General features: G+C 40.7%; 1 protein-coding gene across 3 annotated transcripts in view; it reads left to right on the forward strand.

Annotated features, from left to right (window-relative positions):
- The window catches only part of INPP5A (inositol polyphosphate-5-phosphatase A), a 452670-nt gene that overhangs the window by 351688 nt on the left and 74453 nt on the right, over positions 1 to 26529 (forward strand). For all 3 annotated transcript variants that reach the window (XM_073685121.1, XM_073685120.1, XM_073685122.1), the window contains exons 10-11: positions 20340 to 20435; positions 20893 to 20967. In XM_073685121.1, the coding sequence (XP_073541222.1) occupies positions 20340 to 20435; positions 20893 to 20967 (171 nt within the window). The remainder of the gene's footprint in view (positions 1 to 20339; positions 20436 to 20892; positions 20968 to 26529) is intronic.

Genomic DNA, 26529 nt, shown 5'->3' on the forward strand with positions numbered 1-26529 from the left:
CTACATAGAAAGTAGTTCCTGACACACAGCCTTACTGTTCTCACTAATAAATGGCTGATGTTTTAGATCTCGCGATCTATTATCCTTGACATATTTGTCTGTCTACCTATCTCGCCTCTACCTCCTTTCTTTCCTACATAGCATCGGCCTTTTCTCTGTTGGATTACTACCCAGCAGGATGAGGAGGGTCAGAGCAGGGAAGCTACTGAGCATGTGCGTCCACCACTGAACGCGGGAGGTGGACCAACATTCTGTCCATAGGAGAAAGAACACTACCATATACAAAACTGTAGTGTATATACAAAACCATACACACTACTTTTAATGACTATATTTTGCAGATACATTTCTTTTCATGAGTTCTATAGACTTTTGATGTTGTGGTTGTGGACCATCATCAATCGCTTTGTAAATGGTTATCATATGGCTTTAGTCCAATCTTCAACCTACTAGGGGTTATGTAAAGTTGTCCGGCACCACTCCGTTCCGCATTAGAACCGATGCTGATGATATGACCCTACACACCCGCTGACACTCGTGCACCTGTCGTACTCTAATGAACAGGACACATGCACAGTACCAGCCAATCGGACACACATCTCGATAGGGGTGTCGGGTTGTAACATCTTCGGCACCTCTCACTTCCAATGTGGAATGGGGGCGGCACCGAATATCTCCTTTAAGAAGACTGACAAGTATAAAAGGAAAAATTAGTGTCTCCTTATATGACCCAGTTCTCAAGTATCTTTTGGCTCACCGTTATATTACCATTGCTTTTTTAAGATAGGTAGGTGCCAAAAAGTGAAATTTCAAATCACTGCTAAATTTTCCACTGATCTACAGTAATAATGTACTTGAATAAATCAGTTGTCCTTAACAGTGTCTTAAAGGGGATAGCCTGCCATTACACAAAGCAAAGAGACGCTACCAAGATCTGGAGGACTCAGCGCCACCATATATTAATGTAAATAGGTGCAAATTTAATATCTAATTTCTCCTACACTCTTTATTTCCTGATATCGCAGAATTTTTATGATGATACCAACATAACAGACCATTAATAATACATTACATATATAGTTCCTCAGTAGCGTTGCTGCACGTTTCCTTGCTTCCTCTGCCGGTGGGAATGATGTGTCCATGATTAGCTGCAGGGTTCATAAACATGGACAGTGGCGTAACTTGAAGCTTGTGGGCGCCAATACAAAACCTTCAATAGGGCCACCAACTATAACTGGTCTTTAATAGTATTGCTCTTCCCACATGGGCCAAAAGTATCCTTTGGGGACCCCTAGACTTCAGGGCTCGGGTATGGCTGCAATCTGTTCGCCCATTATAGTTACACCCCTAAAAGTGACTACAGAGAAGCTGCAGGGCCTTTTTTTTATTCTTAGCCCATTGTTGGGCCCAGCTTAGTTCTTTAAAAGAAAAAAAACGTGCCACTTACCATTATTTTTTTTTACCTGGTGTAAGTACCGATGTTCTGCAGAGTCTGGATTTTTATTTTGTTCTTCCAGCTCTTCATTCCTAAAATATGCATATAAATCTAGTCTTTTTAGCCAACTGGGAGTTGTCCTCTTACATAGAGAAAAAGATGACCATGCCCACTTGTCAAAAAATATATAATATTGAGGCTTCATTCACACTTTGGTTTTCACGTACGAGTACTATTCGCGATGTTCTTAAATAGCAGTCGTACTTGTGATAGTCTATGGGCCATTCATATGTCCAAGAGGTCCGTGGAAAATCGCTCAGACAAGTCCTATTTTGATCCGAGGGTGGGATCAAAATCAGCAAAGCAAATCTATGGGTCCGTGAACAAATCAGACTGCGCTCGGATGACTTTTCAGAGTGTGGTCCGATTTTCACAGACTGTCAGAATGAAGAAGGTGGAGACATTTTTTTCCACTTCTATACGTATGAGAAAATCTGATGACACTCGATCGTTAATCGGTCTGTTTTTCTCGTATGTGGAAAAATCGGACGTGTGAATCGGAGTCCTTACTCGTAGGAACAAAGGGAAAAACTATGCAAAATTCCGGGAAAAGAGCGACATTTATAGCAGGTAGAAAAAAAATTACATATTTATGGAAAGTGACTTTTTATGACTTTGCTACAGAGTTTGTGATGTTTTTTTTCCAACAGATGAATGATTGGTAAATAGGTAGATGGAAGTACAGATTGTGGCATGGACAGACAGAGGATGGATGAACTGATACATGGACATCATCACTGTGAGATTTAATCAGGGAATTCCCGGTGATTAACTGGCTTTAACTCTTGGCCATCGAGATGATTCTTCTTCTTTTCGCCTAGTTACAAGATGGCCAACTTTTTGAGCTTCATCAATTGGCCTACTTAGATTAATGATATGGTAATGGGTCAACATTCATCAAGCACTCAGTGCTGGGTATAATGAGAAGAAAGCAGGGAAATGGTATCTAAACCTTCCATTGTCCCTGGTTGGAAGCTGGAGTAGCCATTGTTGTGCTGCCTTCCCAGTGTGCTATAGAATGGGGAGATTTAAAGATGTCAATCAAGACTTGTAAATTCCAGACCTTGGACAACCCGCAATATGAAGTTACTAGTTTAAACAGGTGCAGCGTAATGATCCCCGGCCAGGTTTACAGACTGCCGGCACATTTCACACAAAAAAGCCAAAATAAAAGTTTTTATTTCTCTTCCTTTTATTCATCAGCTCGGCTCAAAGAGCTCCCCTTCATTCACAGGGTGACGTGCCCATGAATATTGACAATTTGTTGCCAGATCTAATGTTTAATGATGTCTCATTGGTCGATGAACCACCCAGATGATACTATTGTGCCGCTTTATTGCTGCTTATCTTTAATGGCCAAGTCCTTTAAATGTGGAGTGCACTGGGTTGCTGACGCTTGTACATTTTTTTTTTCCTCTTCTTTTTACTCATTCTTTTCTACAGAACATCTGTTTGAGGCGAGAATCAGCCCCAGCTCAACCCTTTTGTTTGCCCGGCTTTTGTTGCCAATTTCATGCTATCAGAGGGGCTGCATGTTTTTCTGCTTTAAGTTGTCAGACAAATAAAAGCTTTGGATACAGGGTCACATTTAGAGGGATGTGCATGAAAAATTGGTAAGAAGCACTTTTAAGGCCACCCAGCTAACCGTCCAGTTCAGGCGCGGAGTATTGCATTGCAGGGTTTTCTATCGTAAATTCTAAATATTTTACTCCTTGGGAAGAGTCAATTGGTTGATGTTTAAGGTTTTTCTTTGTTACCAATATTGATGTATTTAAAGGTTTGCTCACCTTAGGAATGAATGCTATATCGCTGGTACATGCCATCACTTTAATATCGGTGGGAAAACCTCACCGATCCTGAGAATAAAAATCACAAATTGCTTTTACTTTTACCGCTGTGCCTCCTTTTGCCTGGCCTTGCTGGATGCACCAATGTGCGTTAAAAATCGGTCTTAGTGTTATCAATTTTTCTCAGCTGGAAAAAAAATAAAATAATGGAGATTTCTCAAGCTTCTCATATCAAAAAGTCCACGAACAGACAGCATAAGAGTAGCATTTGAGTGCTGTCTTATTTTTTATTTTTTTTTTTCTCCCACACATCTGTAGACTTGCATTGGCGAGTTTGATCCAACACTCGGATCAATATTGCATAAGTCTCCATGCCTTTGTTCGGACAACTCTGTCCGAGATAAAAATAGGCTATGGAGTAGCTCACGTGTCCTATCCTAGAAAAAAATGTTTCTTGATAAAGCACCATACAGCGTTGCGAAACGCGCGTCGAGGCTGCCCCTCACCCGCTATCAGCCGACCCACCCCTGTACTCTCTGGTAAGGCCCAAGTCTCTTACTGTCTTTATCTCTATAACTTTAATGGCATTGTCCTGTGATATAATGATTTATCAGAGCACGGGCCAAACCAATGTCATTTCTATTGCACCTCACGTTTTGTAGATGGTCTTGTTTAGGGTGTTTTTCATCTGGGGCCCATTTACTGCTTGCTGTAATTTTACTTTAATTTGTATTGTATTCTTACCCTTACCCTTTGTACGTATGTTTAATAAAATCTATTTTATACCAGCATAACTCCCAGTCCTCTTAGTCTCATATGTCCCGTCATAGGTATGAGTACTACCTATCAAAAATGCAGATGGCACTCGTGCGAGAAAAAGTGACAGAGCCATAGTCTGCAAAGGCCACACAGCGCTGGACTAGCCCTGCTTCCCTTTTATTCTCCGGATTGTCGGACTCTCACTAATCATCAAATTATGGCATTTCAAGAGGTTTTCTCATTTTATATAATGTGGCACAATTGCTAGGACTGGTGTGCAATCACCTATTTTACTTGTACTTTAACCAAGTGGCAATCTTAAGGAACAATGCACGAAACCTCTCCATGGACATGTGCATGAGCCCTGAAGCTGATCGCCAATTGGCAAGTTAAACTACATTCCCACAATGAGTATTTGGTGAGTTTTTTATATTGCAGATTTTCTGCACATATTAGTTAAATTAAGTTACTTGTGCTTTTATCGCATTTGTCTTTTTTGGTATGTCATGTTTTAAATAAAGCTACTTTTGTTTTTGATACTCCCCTGGTGGTATTTGGCTGTGACAAAACTTTGATAGTCATGTGTTGATTACATGTGCTGTTAGTGCATCTAAGTGGATTTATCGCATCTAATGCAATTCTACGGGGAAAATCCGCACATAAAACTCTCAGCGTACCCGCAAGAGGAATTGACCTGTTACAGATTTGAAAACTACACTGTAAATCTGTTTATAATGAATAAAAAAAAAATCACAGTGGGCATGAGATCTATATAAATCCCTCCACTTTACTGGAACCGTAAGAATCTTCTTACACAGCTTCAAAAACTTATTGTGAGAACTTAACCTTTGGCCTCATTCAGATGTCCGTGTTGCGTCCGTTTTTTTTTTTTCACGGATAGCACAAGTACCCGTTATAATCTGTGCTCCTATTCACATTTCCATGTTTTTCATAGACCGGAGACATGTCCGTTCTTTTTCCAGTATCACAGATGAAAAGTGCCAATGCAAGTCTATAGGTCCATGAAGAACACGAACAGCGCACGGATGGCATCAGAGTACAATCCGTGTTGTATATAACTTTGCAAAGTTTAGGAGAAACTTTGTATTTTCATATATCCATCTGTGAAAAACACTGATGATAAAAACTGGCACACGAACCGTACACTGATCCCCCATTTTTTTCACGAACATGTTTAAATAGAGATGTGTGAATGATTGCGTACAAGACTATTAGAAAGTATTAATGACTGTAGGCTGGAAAAACTCATTTACCCCTAGGAAGCTTTTCACTTGCCCTTAGCTCTATTACACTTCTCTGTTCATAATGTTGCTGTCTGGAAAGGATATATCCCAGTCTTTCATATACGCATGGAGGACACTGGAGGTAAAGCATATAGTTTGTGCCAAAGCTGCAAGTTGCAAGTATATTAAACTCTACTCCGTCAGACATTATAGGATTACCGCACCTCAGACTCTAATAAGATCCCTCAGAAGCTCCTTTTAAAGACTCGCAAAGGTGACTGCAGAAAATAGTTATTACAGAAGTGTTGCGCCATTAAATAAGTTCAATTTTTAGTGTCTCTAAAAGACTAATGGCATTCGACATGCCAAGACATCAAGTGGCCCAGCAGACTGTGCAGAAAAGAGACAATTTTAGATAAAATGAATAAGTGGAAAACTTTTCATCCATGCACTTGAAATGGGGTGTTGGGGAAAAAAAATAAATAAATATATATATCATAAAAAACAAAGTTCACAAAAGAGAAATCTAAAGCAAATCAATATTTGGTATGCCCACCCTTTGCCTTCAAAACTGCATCTCCTCTTCTTGGTACCCTTGCACAAAGTCAGGGATTTATAGAATTACAGTCAGGTGTATGAGTAACCAATTATTCCAAACAGGTGAGAATGATCATTTTAATATGTGAGTTTAGGCCTCATTCACACGTCAGTATTTTCATCAGTGTTTGTGTACCAATACCAGGTGTGAAAAAAATAAGGAAAACTGTAATTGAAAAATTGATACCCGTTTCTTGTGTTTTTGAGACAGTCCTGTTTTTTGCACACAAATAGTGATCTGTGAATTAAACCTTAGGCCTCATTCAGCCATGCATGAGTCACTTACTTTTTGGTTTTTGTTTGCGGACTGAGTGGTTTGAGAAAAAAAACACTGTGGCGTGTCCATGTCTGCTCGGAGTCACAGATCAATATTACCCATACAAGTCTATGGGTCTATACAAGTCCCAGACTGCACACGGATGTGGTTAACAATGTGAAATATTTGTCTGTAACAAAAGGCAGTTTGTTTTGCCGAAGGTGTGGAAAGCAGTACAAGGAGTGTCCCTAGGTAACCATGAAGCATGGTGGAGGGTCCATGTAGGTTTGGACTTGGCCGCAGGTCTCCAGACACAAACTCCGCAGTCTCATGTATGCATATAAGGCTGCTGAGTAGGGATGAGGGGACCCGTGGAAGTTAGGGTTCTACCGAACTTTAGTCCAAAGTTCAGTTCGGGTACCAGAACCGTACCTGAACTTGAACCTGAACACCATAGAAATCAATGGGAGCGCAAACTTTGTAGCTGGAGTTAAGCACCAGACACAAGGTTTCTGGTACGAACCCTGAGCTTTACAGTTCGGGTCCACTCATCTCTACTGCAGAGTTCAGGTCTGTAGACCCACGGCCAGTCTGTAGTGTGGAGTAACTACAATAGGTGCAGGGGTTGCAATTACACCTGTGCCATGGAGCTTTTGGGGCCCAAAGAGACCCCTTGGCCTATAATAAAAGACCATTGCTATTAAAGATTTGCAATAATCGGGGGCTCTGTTGGAGCTTTTGCATTGGGGCCCATGAGCATCAACTTAACACCACCAATTTGAAGTCCATGCTCGGACCGAGCTTCACGAATGTCTTGAGTGAATCCTTAGGTTTCCCAAACCCTATTCCCTGAATTTTTTGTTGCAGAATGCCCATGTAAAATGCAACAAATACAACATCTGTATCCACATAATCTATGGTTGAAATTGCAAGAGTTCCAACCCCACCTAACGTGCCCCATCTATACTCAATATATTATGTATCTAACTACATCAGAATGTGGCAGGACACATACACTTTTTTCCCTTTGGCTGCAAAACTAATCAAATTTGCCATTCTAATATTTCGAGGGGAAAAAAAATGTAATTCTGCCCTGGCTTGCAATTGAGCTGGAAGTGCGGTAAATTTAGTTAATAATTTACACTACAGTTTTTTCGAGCATGAATGAAGAAAATCCACATATACTCCTATCACATGTAAAGCGCCATGGAATAAATGGCGCTATAATAATAAATAATAATAATATACTACATACATAGATGCAAAACTTGTTGCATACTTTTTTTGTGTGTGGAAAATAACCGTGAGTAATAGCAGAATATTTGCAGTTTCCTCAAGGAAAGAGTTTGCCAAAGTAAATCTATTGATAAAGAGATGCAACGTTTGCTCAGTGTATTACTAAAAAACTACTGCTCCCCTTGTATGTTAAACAGCCCCATGGACATCTGGCATGTTTGGTTTTAATCTGCTGATTTAAAAAAAAAAAAAAGTCCGGATTAAATCTTGCCTTTACACCCCTTTTGTACTGCAGTCAAAAAAGTGACAGAGCTGCTCTGAAACAAAGGTCTTCCTTATTCCACCCAGTGTACCATTTGGCTGATCACCCCCTGTTTCCAGATCTGCTTCTCTGAGCGACACAATGAAGCATCTGGTAGGCTTTCATGTGGCCAAGATATTTTCTTGTCTGTACCTTACCTCGGACAGTCCCCCCTAGCCTCCCTGGGTGCTAAAAAAAAAAAAAAAAAAATTTTTTCCCCCTTTAAGGGCCTGGTGCACCAAACCTAGTGGTAAGAGGTCAAGAGGCCAAAGTGATGAATTTTTATGCCCCTGTTCCTTGTGTTTCTGCTCAGTGACAATTTTTTGCGCGCTGGGCTGCCTCTGAAAAGAAGGCACAGAGAGCAATTTGTCCTCCCAGGCAGGAAGAATAGGAAGGCAGATGAGTTAAAAAAGCATGTATGAGCGAACAGAAGAGCATACAAATGTTCTCCTATGGTAGAACAGAATGCTCCTGTCACCAGTCACGCTGGGAGGTGTGCGGCGATTTGTGGCCTATTGGCATCCGATCAAATGACAAATGAATTTAACAGCACTTAAAGATATAGCAGAGAATGGGGTTTGGAGCGCCCAGGACGGTCACAGATGTTAATGGGAGGCAGCATTTGTTTTAACCAATCATGTACTGGTTAATAGTCATCAATGCAAATGCACAGAAGGATTTGTATTCACCATAAGCCATCGATGATTGTTCTGCTCCAGCATTCTGTATTGCAGTGTCCAAAAATATAAAATCTACTTACCATGTAAATCTGTTAGTGCACAAGTTTTTGCAAAAGAAAAGTCATATATTCATGTTACTTTATGGGATACATTTTATTTAAAGGAAACCTGTCACCAGTTTTGTCCTATATGAACTAAAACGATCACCTGTGCTACATAAATGCTTATATAACCTCCTGACTCCTTCTGTAGCGCCCCAAAAACCTTTTTAAATTCTCCCGCGCTGCATGGTAATCCGGTCCGGTGGGCTTGGGTTTGGGCCTCTCCATTCGTGTTCCTCCTTTAATTGACGTGGATGACTCCTCGCGTCATCCTCACTACCGGGCGAAATCTTGCGCCTGCGCACTATGCTTTTTCCCTACTGTGGGCACAGCCGAAATATACAGTACAGACCAAAAATTTGGACACACCTTCTCATTTAAAGATTTTTCTGTATTTTCATTACTTTGAAAATTGTACATTCACACTGAAGGCATCAAAACTATGAATTAACACATGTGGAATTATATACTTAACAAAAAAGTGTGAAACAACTGAAAATATGTCTTATATTCTAGGTTCTTCAAAGTAGCCACCTTTTGCTTTGATGACTGCTTTGCACACTCTTGGCATTCTCTTGATGAGCTTCAAGAGGTAGGCACCGGAAATGGTTTTCACTTCACAGGTGTGCACTGTCAGGTTTAATAAGTGGGATTTCTTGCCTTATAAATGGGGTTGGGACCATCAGTTGTGTTGTGCAGAAGTCTGGTAGAAACACAGCTGATAGTCCTACTGAATAGACTGTTAGAATTTGTATTATGGCAAGAAAAAAGCAGCTAAGTAAAGAAAAATGAGTGGCCATCATTACTTCAAGAAATGAAGGTCAGTCAGTTAGAAAAATTGGGCAAACTTTGAAAGTGTCCCCAAGTGCTGTTGCAAAAACCATCAAGCACTACAAAGAAACTGGCTCACATGAGGATCGCCCCAGGAAAGGAAGACCAAGAGTCACCTCTGCTTCTGAGGATAAGTTTATCAGAGTCACCAGCCTCAGAAATTGCAGGTTAACAGCAGCTCAGATTAGAGACCAGGTCAATGCCACACAGAGTTCTAGCAGCAGACACATCTCTACAACAACTGTTAAGAGGAGACTTTGTGCAGCAGGCCTTCATGGTAAAATAGCTGCTAGGAAACCACTGCTAAGGACAGGCAACAAGCAGAAGAGACTTGTTTGGGCTAAAGAACACAAGGAATGGACATTAGACCAGTGGAAATCTGTGCTTTGGTCTGATGAGTCCAAATAGGAGATCTTTGGTTCCAACCACCGTGTCTTTTGTGCGATGCAGAAAAGGTGAATGGATGAACTCTACATGCCTGGTTCCCACCGTGAAGCATGGAGGAGGAGGTGTGATGGTGTGGGGGTGCTTTGCTGGTGACACTGTTGGGGATTTATACAAAATTGAAGGCATACTGAACCAGCATGGCTACCACAGCATCTTGCAGCGGCATTCTATTCCATCCGGTTTGTGTTTAGTTGGACCATGATTTATTTTTCAACAGGACAATGACCCCAAACACACCTCCAGGCTGTGTAAGGGCTATTTGACCAAGAAGGAGAGTGATGGGGTGCTACGTCAGATGACCTGGCCTCCACAGTCACCAGACCTGAACCCAATCGAGATGGTTTGGGGTGAGCTGGACCGCAGAGTGAAGGCAAAAGGGCCAACAAGTGCTAAGCATCTCTGGGAACTCTTTCAAGATTGTTGGAAGACCATTTCCGGTAACTACCTCTTGAAGCTCATCCAGAGAATGCCAAGAGTGTGCAAAGCAGTCATCAAAGCAAAAGGTGGCTACTTTGAAGAACCTAGAATATAAGACATATGTTCAGTTGTTTCACACTGTTTTGTTAAGTATATAATTCCACATGTGTTAATTCATAGTTTTGATGCCATCAGTGTGAATGTACAATTTTCATAGTCATGAAAATACAGAAAAATCTTTAAATGAGAAGGTGTATCCAAAGTTTTGGTCTGTACTGTAAGTGTGCATGCGCCCACAGTAGGGAAAAGCATAGTGCCAGGGCACAAGATTTTGCCCGGTAGCAAGGCGTCATCCATGTCAAATAAAGGAGGACGACGGCGAACAGCAGCTGGTGGGATGGAGAGGCCCAAAACCTCGCCTATCGGACAGAACCGACTGGAGTATCTGCAGCGCGGGAGAATTTAAAAAGGTTTTTTGGGGGGTATACAGGGTGAGTCAGATGGTTATATAAGCATTTATGGAATGCAGCACAGGCGCTGCATAAGCTGATACCAGTTTTGTGCTATATGAATAAAAACTGACAGGTTCCCTTTAAGGCTAATCCCCACAATTACAAAATTTTTCACAAAGCGCAGTAAATGCATACTTATTATATACAGATTTTTTCTTGTATCTCACTTGTATTTTTTTCTTCTTCATCTGCCCATCAGTGCATCCAACTTCACAAAGCTGAATGTGCATGTGGTCCTATTCTTACATTGTGAAGTGTAAATTTCCCACTGCTTCTCCTCAGTGCTGCAGGCCCCTCACTCTAGGTGCCTCTGAGTTGATAACTTCAAGCCTGTCTTGGATGTCGGCTCATGGAAGAATGTGCAAAATAGCATTGTATTCCCCTACAGCTCTGCTGCTTCATGCGCTGTACTTCTTTTCCTCCACCACGATTATTTGACACATCATCAAGCTAATCTACGTGTGAAACATACCCTGCTTCTGTACAGTATATGGTCATGTACACTACAGTCACAACTACCGGTATTTTACGTTCTATATTCATATATATCAATACAGCTACATTTGTGTTTTTACGTCAATGATTTGTTAGTCTGCATCTAGCTCAGCTTAGGTGTTCTGTTCTCTGCTTTGCCTTCATAATGTAGCTTGATAAAACCATCATTAAAGCACAGCTAGGCCGATGGAAACATAGCTGAGCTGTCCTTGATGCCTGCTGCTAACAGGTCAATGATGAAAAACTGCATAGCGGCTCTGTTGCATGTGGAAGACTTTAAATTCTGCATATGCATCCATTGAGTATGTAGAGGTCCAGCTATGTGGCAGCTGCTTGGATATGCACAGGGTTTTAATCTCAAAACAAAATAAAGTTTATTGTCCTTAATAAACTTTACAGCTGCAAAATTGAAAGCAGTCTTCCTTCAGCACAAAGGAATGACACAAAATAGTCTTTTCTCTGGGAACGGTAAAGTAAAGATCATTTTATTTCTATAGCGCCAACATATTCCGCAGCACTTTACATTTTAGAGGGATCTTGTAAAGACAATAAAAGACATTACAGAATGACTATAATCACATAAATTAACAAATACCAGGAGGAGAGAGGGTCCTGTTCGCGAGCTTACAATCTATGAGGAAATAGGGGGAACACGAAAGGTGGATGGTAACAATTGCTTTTATTCTACGGTCCAGCCATTAATACAATAAAAAGGTGTTCTTGCAATGCTGTATGAACCGGTGACCAACCAATATGTGTACGGGACACAGAGGGCTAATAAGTGCATGTAGGGTGTGTTGCACAGATGCTACGTGGGTCCTGGTTTTGAAGAAAATTTTGTATGGGCAAAACAGGGATAGTTAGGTAAGTGTGTTGAGGCGAGAGGCCAGTCTAAATAAATGCGTTTTTAGGGCACGCTTGAAACTGTGGGTGTTGGGGGTTAATCGAAGTGTAAAACCAAGTCTTACCAACTTGGTATTACAGGCACTTTACAGACTATCCACAAGCTCTGTCTTTCTCCAGTCCCAACACAACACATTCTGCAGAGTTACCTCAACGAAGCTGCTCGTTTATTAGGCCTGTAAAACCCAAACTGGAGTATCGCAGCGACCTTTCCCACCCAGGCTCTTTTGGTCGCTCCTAAATCCCGGACCCAAAATTCAGTCAAAATAAATCCATCTCAGTTAACTTACCTCCTGCTTTCTTACAAGTGGCATTTTCCATTCTTGATTTGTTAGCTGGCTTTGAACACAACTTGGCTGTGCTGTGGTCGACTCTGCTGTGGTTCTACAATGGTTATTTCAAGCTCTAATGTGGAGGAAAAAGAGCAAACCACAGCAGAGCAAAACGCAGAACAGCTGAGCCGGATGCTGGCTAGCAAGTCATTGATGGCAAAACAAAAATGTTGCTACATTGCTGTGTATGGTGGAAGATCAAATTGATCTGATAGGTGTGAACAGGGTTGAGCAGTGTACAGTAAGTTAAACTTACTTTAGCTTTTTAATGTGTTAACTATATGTGATGAAGGCAAGGCAGAGCTGTGCTGGAAGCCAGTTGACAGTTCAGTGTGTAAAACCAGAGTGCTTTTCTCATGCTCATCCAGGTGTAGTGGATCTCCAGCAGGATCCATTGGCAACTAGAGATTCATCAATAGCGGTTTACTTTTTCTGCATAAATGGCACCATTTTTTGACTGCAGCATGTGCCCTTCCAGCTCAGCCGAATTTAAGTCGAATGGAAATGAGCTGCAAAACCAAGAACAGCCCATGTACGGGGGGCAAAAGGAGGGTAAGGTGCAATTTAAAAAATATATAATTAAAACATTGTTTTTAATCCTTTTCTTTTTCTTTAAAGCATCTAAAAGTCACTTTTCTACTTTTAACGTTAGCAAAAAAATTAATCAGATTTGATATGAAGATTATGAAGTCGTCTCCAGTCAACATGACGCATGGCACAGGAAGGGGAGAAAGGGAAATGTTATGTTTTTGATATTCATAGTTGATTATTTGCCTTGGCAAAGCCATCGGACTGATACTAACGATCTTACAAAGTGCTATGTATCCTAGCTCATATGTCACTGGGAATAACCTCACCCATAAAGGGTTATTTGACATCTGTACTCTAAATTCTGCATTTGCTTTGTGGTTTGATAAAAGAAAGCCTTCTGCAATGAGTGGCTGCAGATGAAGCATCCCTGTGCCCAGCAGTCCAGATGAGCAACTGTTCTATACGTCTGCTCCATCTATTTGCTGCTGTTCAATGATGTCTGGTGCAAGAAATGATTGTACAATCTGTTAGATGAGGAAACAAAATAGCCTGGCAGAAAGCAAGATGGAGAAATAAAGGGAGATGATTATATGATGCTTTCATTAAAAAATGTTAACTCTTTCAGCCATATTTTTGAGTATTTTGAGACATACAGAATATTATTTACTCACGGACTCCGACATTTCCATCAAAGTACCAAGGGATCATTTGGAGAGACCAAGTCCATACTTCCCATTAGTTCTGATTGTTGCGGTGCACTGTCCCCGGTACATGTTCAAGAGTCCTGTACTAGCAAAATAATAGGTCCTAACAGAAAAGAACCTGATAAGCAGATATATAATATAAGGTTTTTCTGGGGCCACATAGCAAAGGTCTGGATTTGTCCCCAGCTGCCATAACAACCACCCATCAGATACCCATGACAGATGGGTCTAACCACTTAAATGCTGTGATAAACATTAACCGCAGCATCTAAGGTGGTAATTTGCTGCGGTTACAAGCAGGCGATTGCAGTGTAAAATAGCCGTCGCCTACGGGGTATAGAGCAAGTTCAGCACGTTTGCAGGCACTGGGATCATTTGGCACCAAGCCGCCCCCAACTCGAGCCCATAGCGTCACGTGGTCTGCACCCATGGCGGTATGTCACTAATGTTCTGTTTCCAGGATGTTATCAAATGGCATCTTATATAATTTAGATAATGTGTATGGAGGGTTTTTCATAACTTATCTGCCTACGAATCCAGTATGACATTGTTGCATAAAGTTAATCCTAATTTTTTTTTTCACCACCAACAGAACATGTAACCTGCAATATGTCATCAGTCGTACATTGTAATTGCTGTGTGATCCTTTCAATGCATTGATCGTACCAGTAAATTTGAACATTGAGCCAAGCACTCGGGCCTTCTAGAACCAGCTTCTTAAACCCTAGAGGTCCAACCCCATTTGTGGTGGAATTGGAGCCATTGGTTGTACAGTTTAAGATTTTTCTTGTCCACTTTAGAACCTTCGGAATGTTCCGCAGAGTCGTGATGGAGAATTTGATTTTCTTGTTTGTTTTTTTTTTGTTTTTTATTCCTGCTAACCCCACAACTTTATTTTTTTTCTTGTGACTTACAATGTCAGTATATGTGAATATGACTTCACGATAAGTGGGTTCGGTTGGTGGCTCTCTTCTGTCCCTACTTCCATTTCATAAGTATACATGCTCGACTGACTCTGCATTTGACTGATTTTTAAAAGGGTTGTCTGGGCATGGGGATTTGATGACCTATCTACAGCAGATTGGTGGAGGTCCGACACCCGGTGCTCCCACTGATCAGCTGTGATTTGCATCACTTGGAACAAGGCTACTAAGCCCAAGTCCATTCAAAGTGTGACAGCTGATCTTTCAGTGCGCCGGATATCAGACCCCCACCATTCTGTTATTGATGACAAAAGTTGTAGATAGGTCTTAAAATCCCTATGCCCCGACAACACCTTAACTCCTCTAACAGTGGTTTATCTCCTCAGAACAAAAGAGGAGCTCATCGGGAAGCCCCCATACCTATGAGATGGTCGGCTGGTCCAGCCTAAATGTAGTTTTTGATTAATTTTTGTAATTGCAAGCATCCTCCATTCTTAACTGGCATAAGTTCAGAACGGGATTATTTTTTAGTAGTATTCTTTTGTTGACCTATTTTTTTCCTTCCGTTCACAAATTAAGCAGCAGTTTGTTTTATTTTGTTTTTTTTTATATATATATATATATATATGTGATAGATTGTTTGCTCTCTACACTGATTGTCATATTCATACCTGTCCCTGCCTTTAATTGGCACAAATACACTTAGACCGATTTCAAAGTAACCTATAAAACATGAGTGTATTTTTGATCATAGAAGGAAATTTTGTATCCCCACAGCATGTACCTAAAAAAAAAAAAAAAAAAGACAGTCTTTGTATCCTATAACCCATCTCAGAATGGAAAGTCTTTTTATCCCTGGCTTTAACATTGGGTCATGGAGCTTCTCCAGCAGTGTAGGAGTTAACTCCGATTCCTCATGCTTGGGTTTTATATACATTAGCCCTCTTACCTTTCATTGCATAGAAAGCCCTTTTTCGCTCCCAAGACTCTTAAGATCTCAATTGTGTGATTAATTTAGGAGCGGTGCAGAAGTCTGTGATCTCATTACAGGATTCTTTGATCAGATTTGGGTTTTTAAGTTCTCAAGTGTTTCCTTCTTCAAGCCTTGTACATTTCTATTGCCCCCCAGTTGCAGCTAATTCCTTTATTCACTTATCCGTATTACCAATAGAGACCACTACTCGTGTAGTCCAGGCTGGTGGAGGGTTGTACCGCTGACATCTGCTGTATTCAGGACCCCAGTTAAAGTGAAAACAGTGTATAAACTTTTACCGGTAGTGAATCGTGGAAAAATTACAAAAAAAAAAAAGGGGAAATTACATATTTAAAGGGGTTTTCCACTACTGAACAACCCAGGCTTAATTTATTCAGGACCCCAGTTAAAGTGAAAACAGTGTAAAACTTTTACCGGCAGTGAATCGTGGAAAAATTACAAAAAAAAAAAGTTGGTGTGGTCTCAGTGTTAAGTTTACATTAGGGTGTTTTTATGGCTTATTCACAGGTTTATGTCTTTGCCTCGGTAAAAAAAAAAATTCTGCTTTTTACAGTATCAGCAAAGTAAATGGGATTTGTGAAATCTAATACACATGCTGCTTATTTTTTCCTTGCAGATTTGAATCTTTAAAGATTTTTGTTTTTCAAATCTGAAGTTTGTCAATTCTTTCAGCATGTTTGCAGCATTTTTTCACCCAAAAAATGCAAGTAAAAACTGATCAAAAACTAACTTTTTCTCAGCTTTTTTTCTGCCAACTCTGTGGATTTTAAAGCCGAAAAATCTGTAAATGCTAAACATGTGCACATAACAGAGGGTTTCCATGGCTGTCTGCTATAACAAGACTTGGCCAAAATTTTTCCTCCATGATTAAGAAATTGGATCTTGTTGTCTTGTTTTATTTTTCGTTCTGTGCTGATGGAAATAAAAAAAAGTTATTTTTCTTTAGAGTCTTCCAATTTTAAAATATTCAAAAATGGTTATTCCTACTGCAAGCTTCTTTTTCCTGTATATAAATCTAGTCTGGTTAGCCAAGTGGGCGTGGTCCTCAACTCATCTCTCTGGGTGATTTTTGAGGACCTCACCCAGTTAGTTTAGAAGATTCAATTTTTAGACGGGGAGGAAGGGGCCATATTTCTAAAATGGAGAAGGACCGGAACAAAAAAAAAAGCAGATTCAGGAGAACAATCTTTTACACCAGGGGAAATTACATATTTAAAGGGGTTTTCCACTACTGAACAACCCGGGCTTAATTTATTCAGGACCCCAGTTAAAGTGAAAACAGTGTATACTCTTCTCTCACAGCATTGCCGTACTAGCGATATCTGTACCGATGTTCCCGGAGTTGTGACGTGACATTGTCTGCAGTAAATGAGTGGCTGCTCGTCATTTTGTACTTCCATCATCGAACCGGCTTGTGATGTTCAACCTCGATAATTTAAACCCTGATGAAAAGTCTCAAAAAGTAAAGTTTTACATGGAACCTATTTAAATATAAAGAAAGCAGAAGCCACTTTTTGCACCAAGTCTTCTCTCTGCTTCCTTCAGCTCTGTGACCCATTTTCCGGCCTTTGTTTGTGGCCACACACTTTCTTTGAGCCTGTATGCCTCTCTTCTTGGTTTTCCTTTAGGACCAAATGGGCATCACTTTTTTTTTTTCTTCTGCAATCTATTCCAGCTTTTGGAGGGGTCTCCACACTCGGACCTCCACTCATCCAACATCCAAAACAAATGGACGGGGTTGTCCTAATGGCTAAGAGTCCCGAGAGTCTTCTGCTGTGTTTTAATACATCTCCTGTGGTAAAGGGTATTTCCATCTCTGATATAGTACCAATAGAGGTAGCAAATTAGTGGCCTCAGCCATTTTTGGAACCTTCTATAGAAGTGAATAGAGATGGCCGCGAATGTGTGGCCACCACTCCGTTTAGAAACCGGGCAGTGGCCACCGCTCCGTTTCCCAATAGGGCAATATGATGCCCTGGTCTCATGGTATGCTGGTCCCAGAGTTGGAACCTGTATTTATCATTAATTTATGGCATTAATATCCAAGTTCGGAATACCCCTTTAACCGACCTATACAAGGTACTGTTTTAACCACCAAAGCTAGTGCTCTCTCCTGAAATGGCCCCATAGTAAAATAGCATCTGTGTATCCGCTGCGCAACACTGATCCGGCCCAGACTGTGCTGACTTGTCTTTACCAACATCTGCTATTATGCCACGTAAATCTTTTTCTGGTTTCAGTGTTGCTATTCTCTTAATAATCAGGTATTGTAACAATTTCTTTCAATCCATTATCTCAGAAAATATATATTAATACGTGAGAGAATATTAAACTCTGAGCCGCCAGAAATCATCCGCAGGGAATGCTTATTTATCCTTCAGCTGCTTGACCACAATGATATTCTATCATTTGATAAATACTTCGGATCAGATCCTTTGATAAGGAGGCTCTTGAAAATGTTCTGCATGGTCGCCCGCGACTGTAGCAGTTCAAAAGAACAATGCCCCGATCGCATATGAAATGAACCTTGGTATAATTGAACGGATTTCACGTCATTTTGCAACTTTTTTTGGGGGGGGCGGGCGTCTGTGTAGTCAAAGAAAAAGTCCTTGCTGTAGTGCTCTCTGTGCTACTTTTGCAGAAGTTGCAAAGTTTTTAGAGCTTTAGAGGACCAAAAGATAAAGAGGCGGCAGAGAAATACCTTCTGAGGCAGATGCTTTTAAGGGACAGAAATCATGAATTTCTTGAATTGCCGCTGCTCTCCGATGGCTACAATGACTGTGAGACAGTGGCAGGAGCTGTCCCTTGTGTTTTGCGGAGGTCTTTTTTTTTTTTTTTTTTTTTTTTTGGCCCTTTCACTCTGCAAAGCTGCTTAAGCGCACTTAAGCGCATTAGCATGTGGATGCTAGGAGAGCATATTGACCCTCATTTGGAAAGTTTAAATGAGTGAAAGATGGAGCGATTTGTTAGGGCTTTACAAACCGGCTTTAGAAAGCGTCCGGTTTGCCCCTCTGGCTTGTCCTAATGCTTGTTCTAATCTTGTGTGCTGTTTAAAGGCGACCAGACTGATTTGTGACACATAAGTCCAAAGGCCTTCTTTTTTTAGGCTTGACCCGATTAGCTAATCTGTGCTTTGACTTTCAATGCCTGATATCAGAGACGAACGCTCTTGGGAAACCACTCGCTTGTGAATCCCGGCATTTGAAAGTGCAAGCGGGCACAGATGGTTCAGAAAAATGGGAATTGCAAAATTTTGCATTGATTTTGTTTTTACTTTTTTTTTTTTTTTTTTTTAATAAATAATAGGTCGTGAAAGAAACCTACTTTATACCACCGGCCAATGCCCTCAGGGCTTTTTACCTATTTTCTTTCCGCTATGTAATCCAGTCATTTGTTGGCAAAGGTAATTAATTCAGCAAAACATTTTAATCACAAGTTAATAAAATGCTGGTAATACTACGAGTGAAGCGTTTATTTTTGGAGCAGGGCCAGAACACCCAAGTTTTCTGTATCTCTAGGTCTATATGTGCGTGTGAAATGCAGAAATAATGTGCAAAATAAGATTCATATTTTGTATAATTGTGCAATTATTATAGGTGCAATCCAGTAGCCTCAAGTAACTGCACCCTGAACTTCATATGCTGCTTATTATCCTTTACTGCAGTAATTGCAATCAATTTAATAAAAAAAGAAAAAAGTAAAAAAAATATTCAGTATAATGTCAAATTTGCTATTGGTAAATATTTTAATAGTGAGATTTGCTAAACTCGGTGATTAGCTGCAGGGTTGATGCACACTATCGACCTGCAGCCAAAAAAACTAGATCTGAGTGGCAGGGAGCCGTTGCAGCCAAACAAAACGAGATCTGAGTAGCAGGGAGTCAGCGCAATCAGAAAAATTAGATCTGAGCAGCAGGGAGCCAACGCAGCCAAAAAAATGAGATCTGAGCAGCAGGGAGCCGGCGCAGCCAGAAAAAAACAGATCGGAGTAGCAGGGAGCCGTTGCAGCTAAACAAAACGAGATCTGAGCAGCGGGGAGCCTGCACAGCCAGAAGAAACAGATCGGAGGAGTAGGGAGCTAGCTCAGCCAGAAAAACGAGATCTGCGCAGCAGGGAGCCGGCACAGCCAGAAAAACGAGATCTGCGCAGCAGGGAGCCGGCACAGCCAGAAAAACGAGATCTGAGCAGCAGGGAGCCGGCACAGCCAGAAAAACGAGATCTGAGCAGCAGGGAGCCGGCACAGCCAGAAAAACGAGATCTGAGTAGCAGGGAGCCGGTCGAGCCAAAAACTGAGATCTGAGCAGCAGGGAGCCGGCACAGCCAGAAAAACGAGATCTGAGCAGCAGGGAGACGGCACAGTAAAAAAACAAACAAAAAAAAAAAAAACGAGATCTGAGTAGCAAGAAGCCGGCACAGCGACAAAACTAAGATCTGAGCAGCAGGGAGCTGGCACTGGACCAGGGAAGGTGAATACCCCCTCTGTTTGGTATTTTAGAGCATTTGGTGTCAACTTTCCTGAAAGTGGAAAACCCTTTTAAGTCTAAGATAATATCAGAAATGCTGCTAAAATTATATATAAAAAAATTTTGGTTAGAATTGCAACTGTTAAGGGGGCACTTGGTTTTCCACTTGTGTCAGATGAGTGATGGATAATTGAGCTTTGTGCAAATACAGCAGTAATTCCAAAAGTGGTATAATTTGGTTTTCTGGGGTTATTTTTTTTTTGTTTTGTTTTTTAAGTGCTGCAATATTACGGTTTCGGGTTTATTCTAAAACTACAGCTACTTTCTTTCAGACACTTTGTGCAAAAACCACAATGCAGACAGTCCATGGAACGGACAGCAGCACCGTAGACAAGTTGGTTTTCCGAGAATCGGAGAATGATCGCAAGGTTTGTAGTCGTGTTTATTAAGGTTACTTGTGTTCTTACTTTCAGGCAGATTCAGGTTAATTTATTTTTTTTATTTTTTTTACCTGCACTAAACCTGGAGACATACACGACCATAAAGATATTCATAAAATATAGATTTTTATAAATGAAATCACAAAATAATAATTTTAAGTAATTTATAGATACCCTTAGACTGCATGTAATTGGGTTTGTCTTGTGTATTTTTACTTTTTTATGGCTAGAACAAATGACAACTATAGTCTAAGGTGCTGTTCATATGCCTGTTTTGTTTTGGTTTTGTTTTTTTGGGGGGAAGGGGAACTTTGGTAAATCGATTGTCCGCAAAATAAAAACCTAAAGAGAATCTGTGTGATCATATGTAGCGTATCCTGCATATAGTCATTTGTTGACCATGCTCTCTAACAATATTCTCCATTTTCTTTCCGGTTTCTTCCAGGTCGTGCTACAAATAGAAAAGAAATTATTTGATTATTTTAATCAAGAAGTTTTTAGAGATAACAATGGCACTGCGGTGAGTCGGGAATCTTTTACAGTTTTGTTAAATGAAGCTTCATCACTGCATAATAAAAACTTTCTAATATCCTCTTGAGTTCTGCTTGCTGTCTAGGATTTGCAATATTAGGCCATGTTCACACACCTTGTATTTTGCTGCTTATTTTGCAGGAGATTTTTTTGCAAATTTCAGCTGCGTCTAGCAGTACCAGCAAAGTCTATGAGAAGCCAGAATTCTCTGTTCACACATGTTGCTTTTTGTTTGCTACGTATTTTCTGCCTTGGTTGTGTTTTGGGAAAATAGAGCATGTCGCTTCTTTCAGCATTTTTGCAGCGTTTTCTTACCCATAGGAAGTAATAGGTAGTGAAAAAAACGCACCTGCATTTTGTGTTTTTGATGGCATAATAGAATGGGATACTTTTTTTTTTTTCAGAGAACTTTATATACATGCCTAGATAGAAACAGAAGGAGATAGAAAAAAATGCATAAAAAAAAACGCAGGAAAATCTTTTCGACGCAGCCGTTTTCCTGCCTGAGAAAAGTTGTCAGCAGATTAGCTGTAGAAAAAAACACAAGGTGTGTGAATATAGCCTTATTGTGTGCACCTTGGGGCTGACAGCCTGAACTCATCCTGCAGAATGTCACAATTTTATTTTGGTTTTCAATCAAAGTCCATTCTTTAAATGTGACCTAAACGCCACTGTGATTTTTGACAGGGATTTCTGCTTCTTTGTCCATTAAGGTTAGTAGGTAAGACCCCATAAGTATCAGAATCTGTATATAAAAAAATCATGATCATAATGTGTATATGTGGCACAGTGATTGTGGTTTTGCATAGAGGCAGTTATAAAAATATTTCCTAGTAAAACATTTTGCCATTCCAGACTACAATTATATTTTTTGACAATTTTTGCTGTTCTTTAAACAAGGACCTAGAAGAAAAACATATGTGGGCTATAATTTTACCAAAATTTTGGTGCAAAATGTTGGCATCATCTAACTTAACCAATAGGTGATATAAAGTTAGGGAAAAGTGTCTAAGGATGCCCCAAGTTGATCATCCAGCATTGTCTAGTTTAAGTCTGAATATTAGGCAGGGTCAGTAAATCTTCCCCAGTGCATCTCACCACAACAGACTGAAAGGTGATTTTCAGGAGTTCAGCAACTTAACTTAAGCTCTCAACAAATTTCTAACTGATTGAGTTACCATTTGACATATGGTGGGCTCTGCCCCCCCCCCCCTAATATGGCACATAAAAAGTCTTCATAAGACCACTGCTATGACTTTCCTTTGCAGATTTAACTCTGCAAAAATATGGAGTAATTTGCATTTTGTTAAAAAAAAAAAAAAATTGAACTGGCATCAGAGAATGGTTTGCAATTATATGAATAGAGAAATAAGCAAAGAGGCCCATGATCCCACAACTGCAGATGACCACCTTGAAGTTGTGATGCAAAAGGATATTTCAAGCTCCAAAAGATGATCACTTTTTCACTGTTTTAATTGATTGTTAAAACAAAGTTGGTTCTCCTGCGAGGACTCCCACCAATGACCAAAATCATGAACTTGCGTCCCCCTTTTCTTCCCATGTTCTCCCCTTACCAGAAGTCCACAGCCATCAGGCGCTGACTGAAGCTGCCTCTCCTGCCTGCTCTCTGCCACGTTGTTGACTCCTTATGGCCGCTACCTCTCCTACCTGCACTCTGCCTCTTTGTTGACTGTTTATGGCGCTGTTGCTTTGCTCGGCTATCGACCTCACGAACATAGACAATGAAAAAAGGAGTAGGGAGCATACTCTTCTGGCCACTCCATTTAGCGCCTCCTGGTTTCGGTCTTGTGATCAGGGGAAAACAGTTTGACACAGATCTAATTTGTGGAGACTAGAAGACCCCCTTACTGCCAAGTAGGCGGCTATACTCCACACTTTTTACTTCTACAACAAAGAGCATTGCCACCGAAACGGTACGATATGAAACTACATCCCAAGTACTGAATGGAGAATAGAGCACCAACATTAATTGTATGATCCCAATCCATCCAAAAGTCCTGAGCCCCTTATTTTTCCTCAATGTGCGATCACAATGACAAGGAGATTGGATTGAGCAGGTGTAGAGCATGTGTTCATCATGAGCGCTGTACTTTGTCCAGGGGTGGATGTATCATTGGTGCAACCTGTGTAGCCGCACAGGGACCCAAGCAGTAAGGGGGCCACTACACCTTCATAATTCAGTGGAATTTTGCATTATGATGAGCTATTGGCCTGCAAAGGGCACATATATTCTTGTATAGGGGCCCTTTTCTGTCTGTGTCCACCAGTAACTCTGTTAGTGCCATAGACTTTGAATGGATTGAGAGCACACATGCTCAACAAACACTCTATATAAACACCTACTCCCTGCAGTGTGAATATACAGGGGTGTAACCAAAGTGGGTGTAGGCATTGCCTGAAGGTTAGGGAGGCCTGAAAAGTCTCTTTGGCCAATATAAAAAGACCAGTACCATTAACAATCTCTGATAGTTGAGGACCCTATTGGAGATATTGCATTGGGGCCCTCAAGCTTCAAGTTAAAGCACTAGGACTGTCCCTGGGGGAAGGGGAACTCTAGGAACATTGTTCTATCAATGAAGGTCCTACTAGTTTTTGACATTTATAACTTCTCCTATGGAGAAATGATAAATCTCCATCTTGGGAAAACCCCATTAAAAGTGCTAGATCAGATTTACTATTTTACAGTCATGTTTTTTTATTACTTCATGGTAACATTCCATTCACGAGGAAACCCTTATTATTCTGTTTTATATTTTATTTTATTTTTTTTTGGTCTGAAATTAGAAAACCGGTTCTGCTACTTTTCTACCCAAATACAGGAGACAGCCCATTAACAACAGCGGCACTATTTTTGGAAAAAAACTGTCCATTTTTCTGGTTCTAGACAACCCTCTTTCACTATTTATCCATCTGTTTTCTTCAAAGGGTACAGCCTTAAAGTCCCCATACAAGAAAGATAAAGGTCGGCCGAAAGATCATTCAGCTAAGGGTTTTCTCCCCTATTCGTAGGAGCGCCAAGCTTTGCTGTGTTCTCTGAGATCTCTACTGTCTGACTCCTCTGGGGATGGCTTATCCCAAAGGGATTGGCTTCGGAAATTCACCAGGCCCGATCTTTCTGTCCTCTTCATCTGTCGGTGAAGAGTTGGCGCACATCAGATGGTTGGCTTGTTCTTGTCACAGGTGTATCAAGTGTGACAGAGTTACTCTGGATCCGGCTGTAGAAGTTCACTGAGCTTGGCATTGCAGACACCTTCTTGATCCTCTCATCTCTGTAGTGTAGTTCTATCCTTCTCCCTTTAGGACCCAGCAGCGACCTCCACCTCCTGCTGCTGATTGACACACTCTTGCTTGGAAGTTAAAAACTCTCAATGTCTCCAGAGAGTCGCCGGTGTTAGTTCTATGTTCCTCCAGGCTTGGTGTACTAGTAGTCAGCTAGTTTCTTCTTGGATTTCCCTTCGAGGACAGTTGGAGTGATCTCGTTGGTGTCTTCTCAAGCTAAGTGTATCCCCTTTGTTTGTTTTCCTTGTTGTCGTTAGTTACAGTGGGGCCTGACTAGTGCTCACCCCGTCCCCTCCCTACCTAGGGCCTAGCTCTAGGGACATTCAGGGATTAGGTTTCCTGCTCGGCTATAGGTGCGGAACCTATATAGGGACGATAGGGTAGTGAGGGTGATATTAGATCTGCCTAGGGGTCTCCACTTCCCCTTTCCCTAATTGTTGGGCTCACTTCTCCCTCTTCCCGTCATTGTACACTTGCTCCTTCCCTCACCTTGCATGACAGTTCTGCCAAAATCGTCGGGTTCGGATGACTTTATCTTAATGTGTACGGGGCCCTTTAGGACCGCTTCAGCTTTACCTGCAAGTTGCATGGCATATATCCTTAAGAAAAAAAAGCCGGTACTTCTTTTCGGTACTTGCAGAGAATCTTCATATCCAGCCACAGAGGCAAGAAAAAGATAAATGATATAATGAGTCAGAGGAGATAATCTAATCTTCATGGTCTAGTTAAATACGCAGCACCATGATCGCTAAAAAACAAACTACCTATCTTAAAGGATGAATGTTCCTGGGCCGAATTCAACCCCAAAAAAATCCATTGCATCCTTCATCAAGCACTGGTCTTGTACCAGGCTGACAGAAATTTAATTCGAGCTGGCTCCTGAAAATAATTATTGTATTTTAAGAGTAGTAATCATTGGCTGGGACATGATTGAATGTGTCCATGGCTATTGACTTTTGCTATGATATATGGCTCGGTTTAGTCGATATTCCCATCGAAATTGTATAATTAATTATAAGTGGGGCTGTCAGGTCTGCAGGATGGAGTGCCCTGATGAGTATTTGGGAAGATTAAATTTTCCTTCGCTGCAGCGAGGCAAGACTTGGGAATTTTCTCCGCGCGCCGCTTGTTGGATAAAGATGTTTTTCTGTGTGTTTAGCAACTGCTTGAGCTGAAGATGCATTGATTTTCTAGCCTCTATTTATTTCTATCTGTGCAGCGTCTCTTCACTAATAGCGGAATTTGTGCAGATGTGACAAGACCTGACAAATATTTATTATCCACTAACTACTTTATCATTGTCCGTGGAGAGGGGTTTTTTTTAGGTTTTTTTTATTTATATATTTATTTCGCGCCTCTCTCTTCTCTTTTCCCAGTGTAATTTAAGAGATAGATGTCCCTGATACATAAAATAGTTATCATACTTATAAAAAATCTGTAATAGATCACTTTTTTTTTTTTTTTCTCTTAGCAGCAGAAATGAAATTTTCATTCTGAAAAGCTTCAGACTTTGTAGTTCTTGATCTGTGCGGCCGTACCCAGCGGAAGCGGCTTTGGGATAATGCGTGTTTGATCAGCGTTTTTTTTTATTATTTTCTGAAGACCTGACTGTAAATATTATACCCCAAAGTTATTAAGAATTGATCTCCTGGTTTAGTCCTCAAATGATCACATGTATCTCTCTACGTGCTTTATTTCCTAATTGAATAACATTGCTGAATGTAAAAAAAAAAAGGTCATTATGTAAATTAAATGTGAGGTTTCATAAAGGGGTAAAAAAATTCTATATTTTTTGATTGCCTTAAAACAAATCTAACATGCTGGTAAGTTTTGATTTTGCTTTTTGGAAGGGCAACTACTTAAAGGGTTTATCCAGGTCATTTAAAAATCAATGGTGTACCCTTAAGATGAGCCATCAATCTTCGATACGTGGGGGTCTGACTCTCGGAACATCCACCGAACGGCAACTTAAAGGGACTATGGCTCCCCAATGATACCAGAAACGGCGCCATACTTTTAATAGTGGCTGTGCCTGGTATTGCAGCACAGTCCTATTACTTTGGATAAGACCGAGCTGCTCTTAGTTGCAATACCCAGCACGGCCACCAGTAAAAATATGGAGCCATATCTGCGAAACAGTGAAGCTACTGCTGCTTTTACTGTAATGTTGTGGTCCTTTCAGGCAGCTGATGATCCCCATCAGCCATTTATCCAAGGATTCATTATGAGCTGTATGGAACGGAATAGTCAC

Source organism: Phyllobates terribilis, unplaced genomic scaffold, assembly GCF_046119375.1.
Source record: "Phyllobates terribilis strain yellow unplaced genomic scaffold, ASM4611937v1 Scaffold_5__5_contigs__length_657084704, whole genome shotgun sequence".
Lineage (NCBI taxonomy): Eukaryota > Metazoa > Chordata > Amphibia > Anura > Dendrobatidae > Phyllobates > Phyllobates terribilis.